The sequence below is a fragment of the Topomyia yanbarensis genome, chromosome 3 (genome assembly GCF_030247195.1).
Source record: "Topomyia yanbarensis strain Yona2022 chromosome 3, ASM3024719v1, whole genome shotgun sequence".
NCBI lineage: Eukaryota > Metazoa > Arthropoda > Insecta > Diptera > Culicidae > Topomyia > Topomyia yanbarensis.
The window spans coordinates 320,019,704-320,036,066 of record NC_080672.1 but is presented as its reverse complement, the minus strand read 5'-3'; the positions used below and the strand labels follow the sequence as shown (position 1 = coordinate 320,036,066).

Below are 16,363 nucleotides of genomic sequence, written 5' to 3'. Positions count from 1 at the left end.
TGTCTATTCATTTTGTTTACGAACGCTTACGCTGATATCTTTCTTGATGAGCGGGCGACTTTTAGTTTTACTAAAATCGGAAATGGATGTATTTGCCATGTTTTAAGTTTTTGTAAGCAACTACAGTGATGAATAGTTTTACAGGATCGATCTCACTATTCTAGTTATTAATATCGTATCCATGTCTAAGTCAATGAACTTTCTCTTCTCTTCTCAAAAACATTAATTGCTTACATACTATACTGTATACTATTCCTATGTACTATGATTTCGCAAAGAGTTGAAAAACTGTTTTAAACTTGTTCGGGGCATGGTAAGGTCAATACTTTCACAATGCTCGTTATACAAGGCCACAGTTTAGTGGTCCGAATTTAGCCTAATCTGTACGGTGATGACCTATCGCGAACAAATTTCTATTGCGTAATTGGCGAGTAGGAGTATATAAATTTAATTTTGACAATATGTAAGATAAGTCAGTACGCTGCATGAGGCTATCGTTTAGAAACGAGATCATAGCATAGTCCCGACGTTCTTTCAATGTTTAAATATCTATCAACATACAACGTGCTTCATAAGATGGAAGAGGGAATGCTGTCCATCTTAACTTGCGTAGTGTATATAATAGAAACTGCTTTTGGATTGACTCAATTCTCACTTCGTGTTTTTTTATGAATGGTGACCAAACAATACTACAATATTCTAAAATAGACCGAACATTTGCTACGTAAAGAGTTTTGATTGTGTATGGATCTTGAAAGTGATATCTGCAGCGTTTTATAAAATTAAGCATATTACTAGCTCTATGAAAAATTGTGTTGTAATGTTCCATAAATTTTAATTTTTTGTCTAAGGTAACTACTAAATCTCTTTTTTTATCGTATTTCTGAAGGATTTGATTACATAATGTAAATGACACAGAGGTCGTGATTTGTTTTCTGCTAAAAGTTATGAGATTACATTTTTTAACATTTAATTCCAGTAAACATTTACAACACCATGTATAAAAGATTTGTGTTTCATTGTGAAAAACATTATAGTCATTATTATTTCTAATTTCTAAAAATAGCTTCATATGATCCGCATATATGAGAATTTTAATGTTTTTTTTTAAATAAGAGAGATGTCGTTGACATATAAAATGAAAAGAAGAGGTCCTAAGTGTGAACCTTGAGGAACCCCCGAAGTAACTTTAATTATATCAGATTTCATCTCATATAATTTTACTATTTGCTGCCGATCTGTTAAATACGACTTAATCCAATTGAGGAGTCTCATCTCAATTCCCAATTTTTCAAGTTTGAAAATTAACATGGGAATGTCCAGTTTATCGAAAGCTTTGCTGAAGTCAGTGTAAAGAGCTTCTATGTGATTTCCTTTATCCATGGCATTTAACGAGTAATCAACAAATTCCAAAAAGTTTGTACTAGTACCCATGTTGTGAATTTGTTATTTTATGTTTGACTTGGTTGAAAATGTTTTTATTTATGATGGATTATAAAGGTTGGAAAGGAAGACAGAATGGCAATTCCACGATAATTGCAAATATCAGATTTTTTACCCGATTTATAAATAGGTATTAAAAAGATTTTTTCCAGTCTTTTGGGAAAATACCAGATTCTAATGACTTATTGAACAGCCTGAATAAAGCTGACGTGAGCTCAGTTGCTAAATTCTTTATGAAAGCAGGTGGAATTCCATCAGGTCCTGAGCTTTTAGTGGCATCTAGATCATTGAAACCAGACAAGATATCTTGAACATTAATGTGACTGACACCAACATCCCTTGAATAATCAGGAAAATAAGAAAAATATTCAAAGTCACGATCATTGTCTGAATAGTTAGAATAAGTTTCTTGAAAGAATGTTGCGAAGAGATTACAAATATCTTTTGAAGTTTCACCCTCTTTCTCACCCAAAGACATTTTTGATAGGAAATTGCATGAATTCAACTTAGTTTTGATGTAATTAAAGAAGTTTTTTGGGCATGACTTGATCTCATTTTCAGTTTTTGCATGATATACAGTTAGTGCCGAAGAAATAGCCAAAGTTAATTGGTCACGATTGTTGAGGTATTTTTCCAAATTATCCTGATTATTGTGTTTCCTGTAAATTTTGTGAGCTTTTTGCTTCCGATTTTACAAATTAATAATTTCTTTGTTTAACCAAACTGGATTTTTGGATGCATGATTTCGTCGTTTTTTCGTGAGTTGAACTTCCTCCAGTATTATTTGCCATAAAATATTATAAAAGATCTCCACTGCACATTCAATGTTCTCTTGATTCTTTAAAAGGAACTGCCAATTAGCACTGCTTAATTTATATTTAATATTTTCATAATTTGCTTCTCTATAATCGAAGACGTCCTCGAAGTCACAATCAATGGAATTATGATTCTTGTGCACAAAATTAGAGAATTCTATTGCTTTGTTAAAGGTTTCATTTTTCCATAAGGGAGAATGAGATTCATCAACCCAGAAATCTTCATTAATGTTTGTTAATAGCAGATCTAAATAACGATTGTGTTGATTTTTTATATAGTTTAATTGATTGAGCCCTAGCAATGCAATTTTCTCAAACATATATTGTAATGTTTCGTTTTCACAAACGACAGGAAGTAGAATACTCCCATTTTCAGAGTCAGGAATAAAATCGAAGATGCGCTGATTAAAATCACCATAAATATGAACTTTAAATTCTGGAGGAAGATTAGAGATTATTTCTTCAGCTGCTTGAAAGAAAATCTCATATGTTGATTTGCAAGCTAGATCCGCTGGAAAGTACACTGAGACAAAAATGTGGATTTCATCAGCGATATGTGCTTTAACCCATACATGTTCAAATTCTTTGAATTTTGGTAAAACAATAAGATCGGCATTAAATATAGATGAAACTGCTATGAGAACTCCTCCACCTCACATTCTTTGGGTTAGTCGTAAATTACTATCATCTCTAAAAACATTAACAAAACCTCTTCACTTTTTACATCCTCATTCCAACTTGTTTCGGTACCTAGAATTATCGAAAATGAGGAGCCTAAAATATTCTTATGGATTTCGTTCATCTTTACGGCGCTCCTCATTCTATTAAAATTTTGACAGTAAACCAAAATTTCAGTAGCTTTCGAAGAAGTTGGTTGTGATTCGTTATGCGTAAAAATATTATCTAAAACTATTGTACTGTTACCAGCTGTGTCATGTTTGTCCTGGTCTGCCTCTGAGAAGTGCGTTAAAATTGGCGAAAACACGAACGTTCACAGGAGCAAGATGAACAATTATGTTGATTGTTATGGTGATTGTTTTTAAGACCACTATTGTTTCTATTGTAGTTGCTGTTGTTGTTGCTGTAACTGCTGTTTCTGTTTTCTTTTTTTCCTGTTTTCGTTGTGGTTGCTGTTATTTCTGTTGTTGTTATTGTTGTAGTTGCTAATTCTGTGATTGTTGTTGTTACTGCTGTTAATGTTGTTGTTTCTGTTTCCGTTGTGGTCGTTATTGTTTATGTTGTGCCTGTTTCTATTGAAGTTGTTGGTGGTATTATTGGACTTGTAGCTGTTGTTTTTGTTGTTATTTTTATTTTGGTTAAAGTTGTGATTATTGTTATTGTTATTGTTATTGTTATTGTTATACTTATTGCGGTTCCTGTTCTTATTGCACTTGCTATCTTTATTGTTGTAGTTGTTATTACTTTTGATATTGCTGTATCTTGTACCCTGTTTTCTTCCATCCATCTTTTGCCACTTGATTATGCTGCGAACCTGAGATATCAGTTTTATTTGAAACGACGGTCAATTCGTCCATCAGGCTAGGGGGAGACACCGCAGGTGTCAAACGAGCAAACGCTGGCTTCCGGGGAACTAATTGTCGCGGCTATTGCCCTTACTTCGTCTAAAATATCGTCGCTTGTGATTTTATTTCGTCAAGAGCATCACGGGCAGAAACGACGCCATATCAATGGTTATGACGCTCAAATTCTGAACTTCGCAGCATATTTCTATAGCTCACGGGTCAGGTCAGTAGTGAGCTCCACCACGTACTACTCAATGCGCTTCCTTGTGGATTCCATGGATATGTTGAATAAAATAAATAAAAAACGCTATATGATTTTTCAAAACAACGAGCTCATCGGCCTTATTGACCACGTCGTTTTCCATAGCGCGCGATAATGTGGACACCGCATAATCAACTTTCGCGCAGGTAATATTATTTACATTAGTCACCGTTTATTTTAGCTGGTGATCAATGTTGTCGAACAGTTCATTAAATGACGTTCAACTTTTTAATGTCGGCAGCCACTCGAAGATTGGAATCCGTTTGCGTCTTGATTAAATTAAACAACTGTTCCTGTTGGAAAAACATTTTACGTGTGTCAATTCCCGTTTTAAGATTATGCTGATAATCCGAGCGTCGAGGAATCATAAAAGACGTGATATGATGCTCTTGGTGATTTGGCCAGCGATCTGCTCACGTGGCAAACGAAGTGCGCCGTTCGCGACTACCGGTACTGTGAACGGGGAGATCTACCCCAAGGAGTGTCTACAGAAGTGTCTACCTTCTCTGTTGAAACAACAAGAGGGCGCTACGATCCTCTGGACGGATCTAGCTTCGTGCCACTATTCAAATGTCCTGGAGTGGGACGAAGCTAACGGGGTCACGTTCATTCCCAAGAACATGAACCCTCAAATTTGATAAAAGGAAAAAGTGGGTTTCCGTACCTACATAAGAAGATGCAACTAGATGTTGTACAGAACCTAATGAGTGGAGCTAAGCTTAAGGTGCGAGCGTACGGTTATGGTATTGAATCTGAATGAAATAAATATGGCAAAAGCTTATGGAATATATTTTACTGTCTGAAAGTTTTAAAAGAATCGGTCCACTAGGTAATCCTCTACAGCGATTTCTCCGCGATGCAATTTGATGTGAAACACCCCTTATCTGTTGGAATGTCAAAGATCCGTAGGAGGTCTTTGGTGTTTTTTTTTCGCCCAAAGCGTGCGAAAAATTATTCACGCGAAAACGGTAAAGCGTACAGAAATGATATCTTCGTTTTATGACGATTCAAGACCTTCATTTTGATGATATAGTAATAGTGATTAATCCTCCTTGAAGTGAGATATTTGTTACAAACTTATTCGAAGTATGCAAAACAATATAAAGTGTTCAGAAATGTCAAAGAACTTATGTATGCGAACATATTTACTGAAGACAAAAAATCTATATATAGTACACTCGAAGTTATTGACCGTTGTTTGTGAGTGACCCCTAAAAAACTTTTTTTTATCCCTTTATGGACAGCTAGGGCCGAGGGTGGTGGCTAGCGGGTTTCATACATCCTTGACCTGATGGACAAAGCTATGGTGCCTTGAACACAGGCAACGCAGATCCAAGGCCATCATTGAAATGACAAGTTCTGCGTTTGAGATGTACTTTCCCCGGTTGCCAGACGAATACCTGTAATTATTACTTGTTGCTTTGTACACGCAGAAAAAAGATTTGTAGGTTCAATAAAATTATGCATTAAATTCAATAAATCAAATTATTGGTCGGGAGACAATAAAATTATTTATTGAATTCAATAAAATTTATTTATTGTTTCAACAAAACAAAATTATCGTTCCGTTTTTCAATAATTATTTTATTGAAATTAAAAGAAAATCATTGATACTAAAAATGTATTTATTGAAAGCAAAAACCTGTTGTTGTTCTAATAAAAAAATATTTTCAAACCAATAAGTTTGTTTGTTAAAGTGATAAACAATAAATGATTGGATTCAACAACACATATTTTTGGTTTAAATATTCTATTTTTTTCTGCGTGTATGTATGAATCTAATGTTCAGTCCTGGGTGGTGTATGCGTGGAAGGTGTGGTTTTTAGCGTTCGAGTCCAGGAGTGCATATCTGTATGGGTTAGCGTGGGCGTTTACTAATTGTGTAATAGTGTGATCGCCAAAGGCTCGAGCATTTGAATGCTAGCGTGTCTCTAACTTTGCGTGCATAAATTCGATTTTAGATTCGTGTGGCCATTCGTATATTCACGTGTATTTTTGAACGATCGCGCGCGGACCGTGAATATGATAATTAATTTTAGTGTATGGTAGAAGAACGTGTTGTTTGGTGAATATGCATCATTTTTGATTGGTCAAACTGAAGGCATGAGTCGAGAGTAGAGAATTCCGAACATCTATGATCGCGCGAGTGGTGGGTTAATGCTTGAGACCGCGGTTGTAAAGTTATAGGTGCTGAAAAGTTCACTTAAGTAAGGGGGTGTTTTAATGTTGGCGAAATTGCGAGCGTAGGTGAGTGTGGATGGTTGAAATTGTAATGTAAATTCGCGTTTTTGATCAGGTTTGTGTTATCGCGAAAGTTAAGGGCGTTTGTGCGCTTTGGATGTGAGTGTATATGGGAGAATATGCTATTGATTGTGTTAGTGAGTATGAGTATGAACCTAACTTAAGATATAGTAATAAAAGGAAAAATAACATGCCGAATGTTTCTTTTTTTTAGGTCGCTAACCGTGCATTGCAGAATGCCCGAAAACTCTGAACTAGACCTCGTAGAGTCCAGTCTGTCCGTCTCGTCCTGTCGTGTCTGAAGTTTCCGGGTTACATGCATTCACCAGATGAGACTAGCTTATGTCAGTTTACTTGTGCACTGGTTTCGTAGAATCAAGGCGATCATCGAAATGATAGATCCTACGAGTGAATGCACTTGGCCTAGTCACCTGTCAAGCATTTGTTTATTTGTGTATGTTGAGATATGTGTGGAGCCTGTAAATAATATTTTAATGCGAATAATAATTTATACGTTAAAATAAGAAATGTGTTATATACTACTTGCAGTTTGTTGATCGTTCCTACTTATCTGATTCCATCGAGTATGAGAATACATCTCCATTGTTCTAAAACCTGGCGACGTCTGATGGCAGAGAAGAATCATTGTTGGCAGCAATGTTGCTCTTCTTGGATGTATGAGCTCGAAAAAGTCATCACAAGAATATAACGCATGAGACCGAAAATAAATAAAAATAAAATAAAGAGAAGAGTTAGTATTGTTATTGAGTATTAATAATATTCCGATTTTTTTCGAGATTTGTCCTACTGGAGCTGTAGAGTTAATTGATTCAATTAAGGCGTGGACCTAGACTTCTGGAATCGAGGATAGAGACTTCCGGACGTGAACGATTCATGAATGCGCGAGTACGGGGGACTGTAGGTTCACGCTTGAGACTGCGTTTGAGTGATTACAAGTGCTGAGACGTTCAAATTATCACCGGGATGTTATAATGTCTGAAAGAGCGCGAGTATAGGTTGCGTGGATGGTCGCGAAGGGCTCAAGCATTTTTATATTTGTTTTTCGCGTGTATGTGACTTTGTGTGTATACATTCGATTTTTATGTAGTTTAGTGGATATGAGCATTATATTTTTGATTGGTCCACCTGAAGGCATTGGACTTATGCTACTAGGGCCGAGAATAGGGGATTCCGGACGAAACCGATTCATGATCGCGCGAACACGGGCATTTGGAGGTTCACTCTCGAGACCGGGATTGTTAATTTATAAGTGCTAAACCATTCACTTAGTCACCGGGGTGTTATACTTTTTATGAGATCGTGGCTGTGGTCGTGCGTGGATGATCGCGAAGGACTCGAGCGGTTGTATGTGGACGTTTTTGTCGCGTGTACTAGTAGGGTAAGGTGGGGCAAATCCGACCGTTGGGTAAACCCGACCTCCCTCTGTTACCGAAAATCAGAAGCACTACACGAACTAATATCAATGTTATCGTGTAGAGCATCGAAAATAATCATAATGGTGGTATAACAGTATTTTATAAGTCTACATTGAGATGCTCATACGACAAAAAGTGTGTTTTTACAACTTTTGATTTGACTTTTGTGCATCATTAACTACAGGATATTTCTGATTGTAAAAATGATTGCATAATAAATGTAAGTGGATTTAAATTCTTTGATTTAAGTCCTACAAAGTGCATAGATGAATTTAGTTCAACCTTTTTCATATATTTTTTTTAATTGCATCGTAATGAAAAATGACGCGGTGGGGCAAATCCGACCTCTAAATACTGGGGTAAATCCGACCGCTTTTTTGCTAAGAAAAATTTTATTTATCAAATTGAAATATATTTTTATTGTTATTATTGATTGCTTTTATGCAAAATGGCTCATAATGACAAACGAAAGACACAAAAAACGTGATGATTATAGTATTCGTCGAGCAATTGCTCCGATGCAAACGGGAATATCGTTATGTGCTACTGCTCGTGATTTTAGCATTCCAAGATTGACATTGAACTCCATTTTCTTCATGTTACAATTCAATAACACAACATTCATTGATTTATCATTGAAAAACCATAAAATTTGAGTAATATCTGCACAAAATCAACCACAAACATAGGCGGTCGGGTTTACCCCACCATTTTTGAAAAAAGCAAAAATGAGCATTTTTATAAAACGCTTGTATCTCACGATATTCCCAAAATCCAAATAAAAGGCTATATACAGAAAGTTGCCCAGGAGTCTAGCCTTTAATTTGGTATATAAAACGACTTGATCGGATGTAAAACGAGCATTTTACAGATAAAACCATTTACTAGGTCGGATTTGCCCCACCTTACCCTATGTATGTAACTTCGCGTGGACGCATTATTTTTCAATGATCACGCGTGGACGTCTTGTCTAGTTTTTATTTCTATTGGTCCAACTAAAGGCATGAATTTGGGCTGCTAGGATCAAGGGCGGAGACTTCCGGACGTGACCAATTCATGATTGCGCGAGCTTAGGTTCTTAGGTTCCAACGTTCACCTAATCAATCGGGGTGTTTGAATATTGGCGAGATCGCGGGCGTTCGTATTTGTGACCAGGTTTGTGTTATCGCGTAGGCCACGTTTGTACGTTTGAAATGAGAGATTGTTAGTGTATATGAGAGAATAAGCAATTTGTGTTAGTGAGTGTTAACATGGATCTAATTGAAAATATAGCAACAAAAGAAGGGTGCCTGCAGAGAATTGGGCCCTAAACCCACATTGTATATTATTTGACCATGGCAGTGAATAATAAAGGTTGCCAAGTTAAGTACTAAAATTGAACACAATGTAGCTTAACTAAAAAGAAATTAATCGTATCCCAAGTTTCTGTGATATAATCACTGTAATACTGCTTAGGTGGAAAAGCCCCCGGACCACATCAAGGTACAGTATCATGCCGAGGGGAGTGACCCCTAAAAAACTTTTGTTCAACATAAATTCTTAACTATCGTAGATAAAGCTTCAGCATGTTCTAGAAAGTTGTTCGGCTTATTAAGATGCATATTTTTCCAAAGGAAAGCAGCCAGCTTTAATTGCAATTAGAAATACTACCTCAACACTATAAAAATTCAATATAGTTCACTTGTTTATCGTTGTCTCCAGTAGAGTTATAGATGATTTGAAAAAAAACTACTGTTTTTCAAAATGTCAAATATCTTGGAAAATACTCGAAAAAGAAAAATTAAGCGTTAATAAAAACTGTGTATTTTGACGATTAAAATAACTTTGTAGAATATATGAAACCCATAGGAATGATAATAGAAAAGTTATTTAAAAAAAATATTTTTGGGGGTCGAAAACGGTAAAGCGTACAGAAATGATATCTTCGTTTTATGACGATTCAAGACCTTCATTTTGATGATATAGTAATAGTGATTAATCCTCCTTGAAGTGAGATATTTGTTACAAACTTATTCGAAGTATGCAAAACAATATAAAGTGTTCAGAAATGTCAAAGAACTTATGTATGCGAACATATTTACTGAAGACAAAAAATCAATATATAGTACACTCGAAGTTATTGACCGTTGTTTGTGAGTGACCCCTAAAAAACTTTTATTCAACATAACTTCTTAACTATCGTAGACAAAGCTTCAGCATGTTCTAGAAAGTTGTTCGGCTTATTAAGATGCATATTTTTCCAAAGGAAAGCAGCCAGCTTTAATTGCAATTAGAAATACTACCTCAACACTATAAAAATTCAATATAGTTCACTTGTTTATCGTTGTCTCCAGTAGAGTTATAGATGATTTGAAAAAAAAACTACTATTTTTCAAAATGTCAAATATCTTTGAAAATACTCGAAAAAGAAAAATTAAGCGTCAATAAAAACTGTATTTTGACGATTGAAATAACTTTGTAGAATATATGAAACCCATAGGAGAGTAAAGCCATGTCAAGTGTTCCTCGAATTTTTCGCAAAATCACCGATCTTCATGAGGTATATTTTATTGTATAGGGATTATGGTGAATAGCTTTTGGTATAAATATTTCGTTAAAATTCCTTTTTCTCTTTAAGATATTAACCCTTAAACTTTATTGCATGATAAAATTGTTAATTTTATATCTCAAAAACTACTGAAGATAATTCAATGAATTTTTGTACACTTATGAAATGATATTTGCAATATCTTGTAAAAATGTTTTTACTCTATAATTGTGTGAATAACGGTACTTTGAATCTATTTTAAATTTTCAATTGTATTTTTTCTTGTGTTCTTCACGCTAAAAATTTTCAAAACGTATGTTAAATTATGCGGCAATCTTTCACCTTCAATAATCTGTATTGATAATTTGTCATTTTTGTTCCTATCGAGAGTTATGGAGGATTTTGTAACAGTGCGCTCTTTCAACGCACGGCCCACTTTGATGCAACCCGCGAGAACGTTCATATTGGCAACGTCGCACGTCGCAACCACAGAATGCGCATCGCATGGGAAGTGCGCATCGCATGACTATAAGAAACCACATCTCTCGGTTAGCGCAAAAAGGCAAACTTTTCAATACGGATTATCGAAGGTCATTTTTTCCGTTTATTTTGAGATGCGATAAATTTTTTTGACCGAAGTGCGCAACAAAAATTATAGTTGTTTAATATATTTATTATTATTATAATTTAATGTTACTAACAATTAACATCTTTAAAAACACTTCTGTTGGTCAAAATACATCTACGTTATATCCAAATTCATTTTTAGTCTGCAACATTAATATATGAAAATTGAAAATCTTATGCCAACAGCATTTTATTTCACGTTTTTATTTTCGCGAGTGATATTACTTTTAAACAACGATGTCTTTTGAAAAAAGTTTACATAAAATCTGTTGTTCAATCGCATCGATGTTGGGGTTTTTTTTATCACTATTGCTTCTGTTAATTCTGTTAATTGGTGGTTCTCCAAGTTCTGGTAAGATATTATTTATTTTTGTCAAATTTCATTTAATCATCAACGATCTTTATTTTAAAATCATCGTTATAGTTTTCCGCATGTACCTGTTCAGTCATCGAATATTCCAGTTCCATTACTTTGGCAAACACCATAAGAAGAAAAATTAAACGTTAAATTTTTCTATATTTTAAACGCGTTAACCATTTACTATAAACATGGGATGTAAAATTGAAAATTTAACGAAAATTGTGTTTTATTCATGCCCACATATATTTTCGTTGTATTTTTTGCGCCCATTACGACATATGCTACATTTGTGTTGACCAATATAATTTTTAAATTTATCACTCCACATGGATGCCACAAAAATAAGATACGACGAACATATTTATGAATTTTTTTTTACGGAATACATCATTCGTGTGATCGACCCATATTTATAACATAAAACAATCGAATGTTTTTTTGAGCAAATATTGTCTATTTGGGGATAATATAGCATTTCGCGAGTTGTCTCTATATGGGAAACACCCAAGTGCGATCGAAACAAAAACAAAAACAAAAACAAAATGAGCGCGTAATTTAACGCACGACCCGATGGCGCATGGCTGAAAAGTCGCTATGTGGATTTAAGAAAAGATTCGCAATATACCGTACTACCTCTCAGACAGAACCAACTGGAAATAAAACGTGGTGAAGTATGTCAATTTGCAAAAAATATGTCAACGCAGCTTAAAACATACCCTCTGCTCAACTTTGCTCATCGGCTGGCAACATCCGAGTGCGGTTGTCCGAGGTATTGAGTGACAGAAAATTAAATAACTCCTGAACAATATAATAACGCTAAAGAGCAAGTAAATTATACAGAAAACATCACTTTCAATTATCCATAAAGAAAAGCTTGTCTTTTTGCTTTAACTTCAGAGATGCCATTTTTGAACATGAGATACGCTCCTTCAAAGCGATGCGCATTAGGACGTTGCGACGTTGCCAATATGAACGTTCTCGCGGATTGCATCAAAGTGGGCCGTGCGTTGAAAGAGCGCATTGTTACAAAATCCTCCATAACTCTCGATAGGAACAAAAATGAAAAAATATCAATACAGATTATTGAAGGTGAAAGATTTCCGCATAATTTGACATACGTTTTAAAAAATTTTAGCGTGAAGAACACAAGAAAAAATACAATTGAAAATTTTAAATAGATGCAAAGTACCGTTATTCACACAATTATAAAGTAAAAACATTTTTATAAGATAGTGCAAATATCATTGCATGAGTGTGCAAAAATTCATTGAATTATCTTCAGTAGTTTTTGAGATATAAAATTTTCAATTTTATCATGCAATAAAGTTTAAGGGTTAATATCTTGAAGAGAAAAAGGAATTGTAACGAAATATTTATACCAAAAGCTAATCACCATAATCCCTATACAATAAAATATACCTCATGAAGATCGGTGATTTTGCGAAAAATTCGAGGATCACTTGACATGGCTTTACTCAGGAATGATAATAGAAAAGTTATTTAAAAAAAATATTTTTGGGGGTCATCCAAACATAACGAGCTATAACTTCTAACGCATTTAAAAAGACTTATTGTGTTCAGCGAAGATATTCGTAAAAGCTATCTGCATCTTTTCCAAAGACGTTAGATCATTTTTTCACAAAAAAAATTGTTGGAAAATCTCACTTATAGGAAGATTAATCATGAATATCAAATCAGCAAATGATGAACCTTGCTATTTTTGATGAGTAGTCTAAAAACACTATTGACGTAATCTCAGCCGTTTTCCCGCTAACAACCAATCACCATTTCAAACTCTTTATTTTTTTAATATGCCACATGACACACGAGGTAAGTCATTGTTGTAAAATAGAAAGTTTTTCATTTTGAGCTTCAAAGCTTTTTACAGAACATCTCGAGAGAGAATGTTATTTCAAAAGTTATATCAATAAAATGGCTTTAGAGGAATCATCCACGAACAACGAGCGATAATGTCGAAGATATTAAAGATGAACACGTTGTGCCTTCAGCGAAATTGTTGGCAAATGCTTGCTTTACAACATTGCCGAAGACATAATTTTAATATTTCGCTTGTAAGAAAGTTGATAAATATATCTTGCTTTTGGAGAGATTAATCATTAAAATAACAACACCATAAGAAAAGGCTATAGTGTCGATAAATTCCTTGGAAAACGTCATTGATCCAAATTTAACGGTTTAGGCGTAATTAATAGATCGCACGAATTTGAAAAAAAACACTGTGCATCCGTTCATCCCCTTTGTTATGGTTCAGATCATATTGCTTGCTAAGATATATCCTGATATTTTTATGGTAGGGGAACATGGGGAGACTTGACCAAGCGCAAAATTCTATTTTTGTCTATGGTGACTTCTATTCGATTCTTAATTTTTTTTTTTAAATATTTTTATACTTGTTTCGATCCTTTAAAGTAATTTTAGAAGTTTGGAATGAAAAATTCTTTCCTGATAGAAAATATTACGTGATTAATAAATTTGCATTAAATGATTTAATTTTTTATCAAACTTTGGATGGACATATCTACTCGACTACTAATTACTATTATTGTACTAATATACCATCTTAATCTTTGTGAAGCAGTGAAATGATTTAACATAAATTGGAACATTGGAATAGTTATCACTAGAATTTGAATGACATTGAACGCAATAACTAATGTTGGGGAGACTTGACCAAGTGGCAATTAGCTGAAGAAAGATAAAACATTCCTAATATTTATTATGCTTTGGTATCTACTGTTAATGTTAATCACGCCATAAAAACATCCCACCTCAAACATAAGTCTATATATTTTATAATTAGTAAACAAAGTTAGCAGTAGTACGACTGATTTCGTGACGTGTGAACATGCAATGCTAGCAGTACAGTTAATCCTTAAAAAGAAATGCATTAAAAAAATCGAAATTTACCAAATGCAACCTTTTTATATTTTTTACTACTACCTAAGCATCGCGACAATATGGAAAAAAATAATTACAGTATGTTTTTTGTTATTATTTTTTGTTATGATTTTTCAAAATTCTCTTGGTCAAGTCTCCCCACTGTGGTGAGACTTGACCAAACAAAAAAACAATCTCAGAAAAACTTTTGTAACATTTCAAAAATTAATCCAAAAATTCTGCAAAAAATCATGAAAACGCACAATAACTTTGCACATTGTATCTCAATGACTTTAGAGGGATTGCATGCCTTTTTAGAGATTTATGCAGTTTTAGCTGAAAACCTGGTCAAGTCTCCCCATGTTCCCCTACTCACAATATCTAAAAACAACGAGTGTTGACCTAAATATAACTTTCACTTCATAGTGGTAATCTTTAAATGGCTTTACTCTGGTAAACCACAAATAACTCGTATTATCAATAACAATTTAAATGAAAAAAAAATCCTTCAAAAACGAAATGTCAATTGCACTCGATAGCTACTACTTCCATGGCGTGATTTTATTCCAGATTCAAAACATACCCAAATGGGAGCGCTGATGGTTTTGTTATTCAATTTTGCCAAATATTGCGTCAGCAATGATGCGTTTGCAACCTTCATAAACAACTGGTATCAATTGAATGCCTGTTTACTGCACTTTGGAGCTTGTCTCGAAATGGATATGCGAAGTAGTTCAATAAAAAATAGAATAATATAATCAAGACGAAGCCTTGGTACTACAATCCGCAGCGGAACTTGATCTTCTATTTCGACATATTTGCAACCGTTTCTTAGTGTGCAAGATATTTCAGGACTGGTGGTATGATTCTACTTGATTGGGACTCGTACATATGATGACTGGTTTTTGAAACCAGAACTGTGATGTACAAAAAGAATCTGTATTAGAACTCGCACACATATTTTTAAAACAAAACCGCAGTTTTCTTTGGGCGCATTATAAATCAAATCATGTCGTTCCAGATCCACTACTCGTTCCGATACTACATTGACCATCCACAGTCCGGCGTTTCTCTAGATCACTGGGAAGATCGTCGCGGTGACTACGTGCACGGTGGCTATGGAGTTCTGGATCCCGGAGGATACGTTCGCACGGTACATTACGAGGTTGAAGGAGACAGCGGCTTCCGGACGGTCATCAAAACAACCGCCCCAGGTGAAACAAATATCCATCTTTTCCAAACATCAGTATAATCACACTTACCATTCATTTTACTTTTTTATTTTATTCAACAGGCAGTTCTTCGCAGTATAACATCTACAGTGGGAAACGGGCCCAGCCTCCGCAGCCGGTGTGGAACACCCAGCCGGTTGCTTTCGTGCAAAGCGGCAATAAATCCTAGCTTCATCTTGCACTTCGATATCAAACTTTACTGTCTCAGTACCACACGACTAACCGACAACTGGACAGTTAGGTACGCAAGTCAGCACTTCTTCTTTACGACGCTCCTTGTCACGAGTATAATATTGTGCAACGAGATGCACTTTCTTCGGGGCTATAGCGAGTGACCCGTTAAAGTCTTATTTAACCTCCTTTCCACTAACAAAACCATGTCGTTCAATTGAATAAATAACCGGAATGAAAAGAGAAAAAAAACTAACCGAAATCTGTCGCCACCGTCACTCGAGATAATGTAAATAAAGTAATTTTAATGTCAACCGAAGAACAAAATAAGTCTAGTTTATTGAATATTCAAGCCCTTGGGTCGGCATTATCGTTTAGTTAGGCTGGAGAATTTATGTGGTCTGCTAGTTTTAAGCCGAGCTTGCGCGGCTCTGTACCAATGGAAAAGATTGGAATCGTTTGAATGTTCTCACACTCGTATAGGCTATTGAAATGGGTGTAAAGCGCAGGCAAAAGTATTTAGAAGTCATTTCAAAGAAATGCTGTCGTATCGCATCGACTCAAGCAGGCCACGTCGAACGGCAATAAATTAGTAGCGATTGGCGAAGAGTTGCAAGCATGCCGTAATATCATGGCCGCCGGGAGAGACGAGGGAAGGCGGGGTGTTTCCTCCCGAGCGCGGGGTTGTGGAAGGGGCCCAGACTTTGAACAGAAGAAATGTTTTTGTCAAATATCATTTTAATACCAATTTATTTGAAAATCCAATAAGAGGAGGAAATTAAATCATACCAATCAATATTGGTATGATTTAATTTTCTCCAATTTAT

General features: G+C 35.0%; 1 protein-coding gene across 1 annotated transcript in view; it reads left to right on the top strand.

Moving 5' to 3' along the window:
* Positions 1 to 15,847, top strand: part of LOC131691657 (cuticle protein 7) — a 78,243-nt gene extending 62,396 nt beyond the window's left edge. The window contains exons 3-4 of the mRNA XM_058978219.1: positions 15,155 to 15,347; positions 15,428 to 15,847. Coding sequence (XP_058834202.1) covers positions 15,155 to 15,347; positions 15,428 to 15,534 — 300 coding nt within the window. The 3' untranslated portion in view covers positions 15,535 to 15,847. The remainder of the gene's footprint in view (positions 1 to 15,154; positions 15,348 to 15,427) is intronic.
* Positions 15,848 to 16,363: the final 516 nt, after the last annotated feature.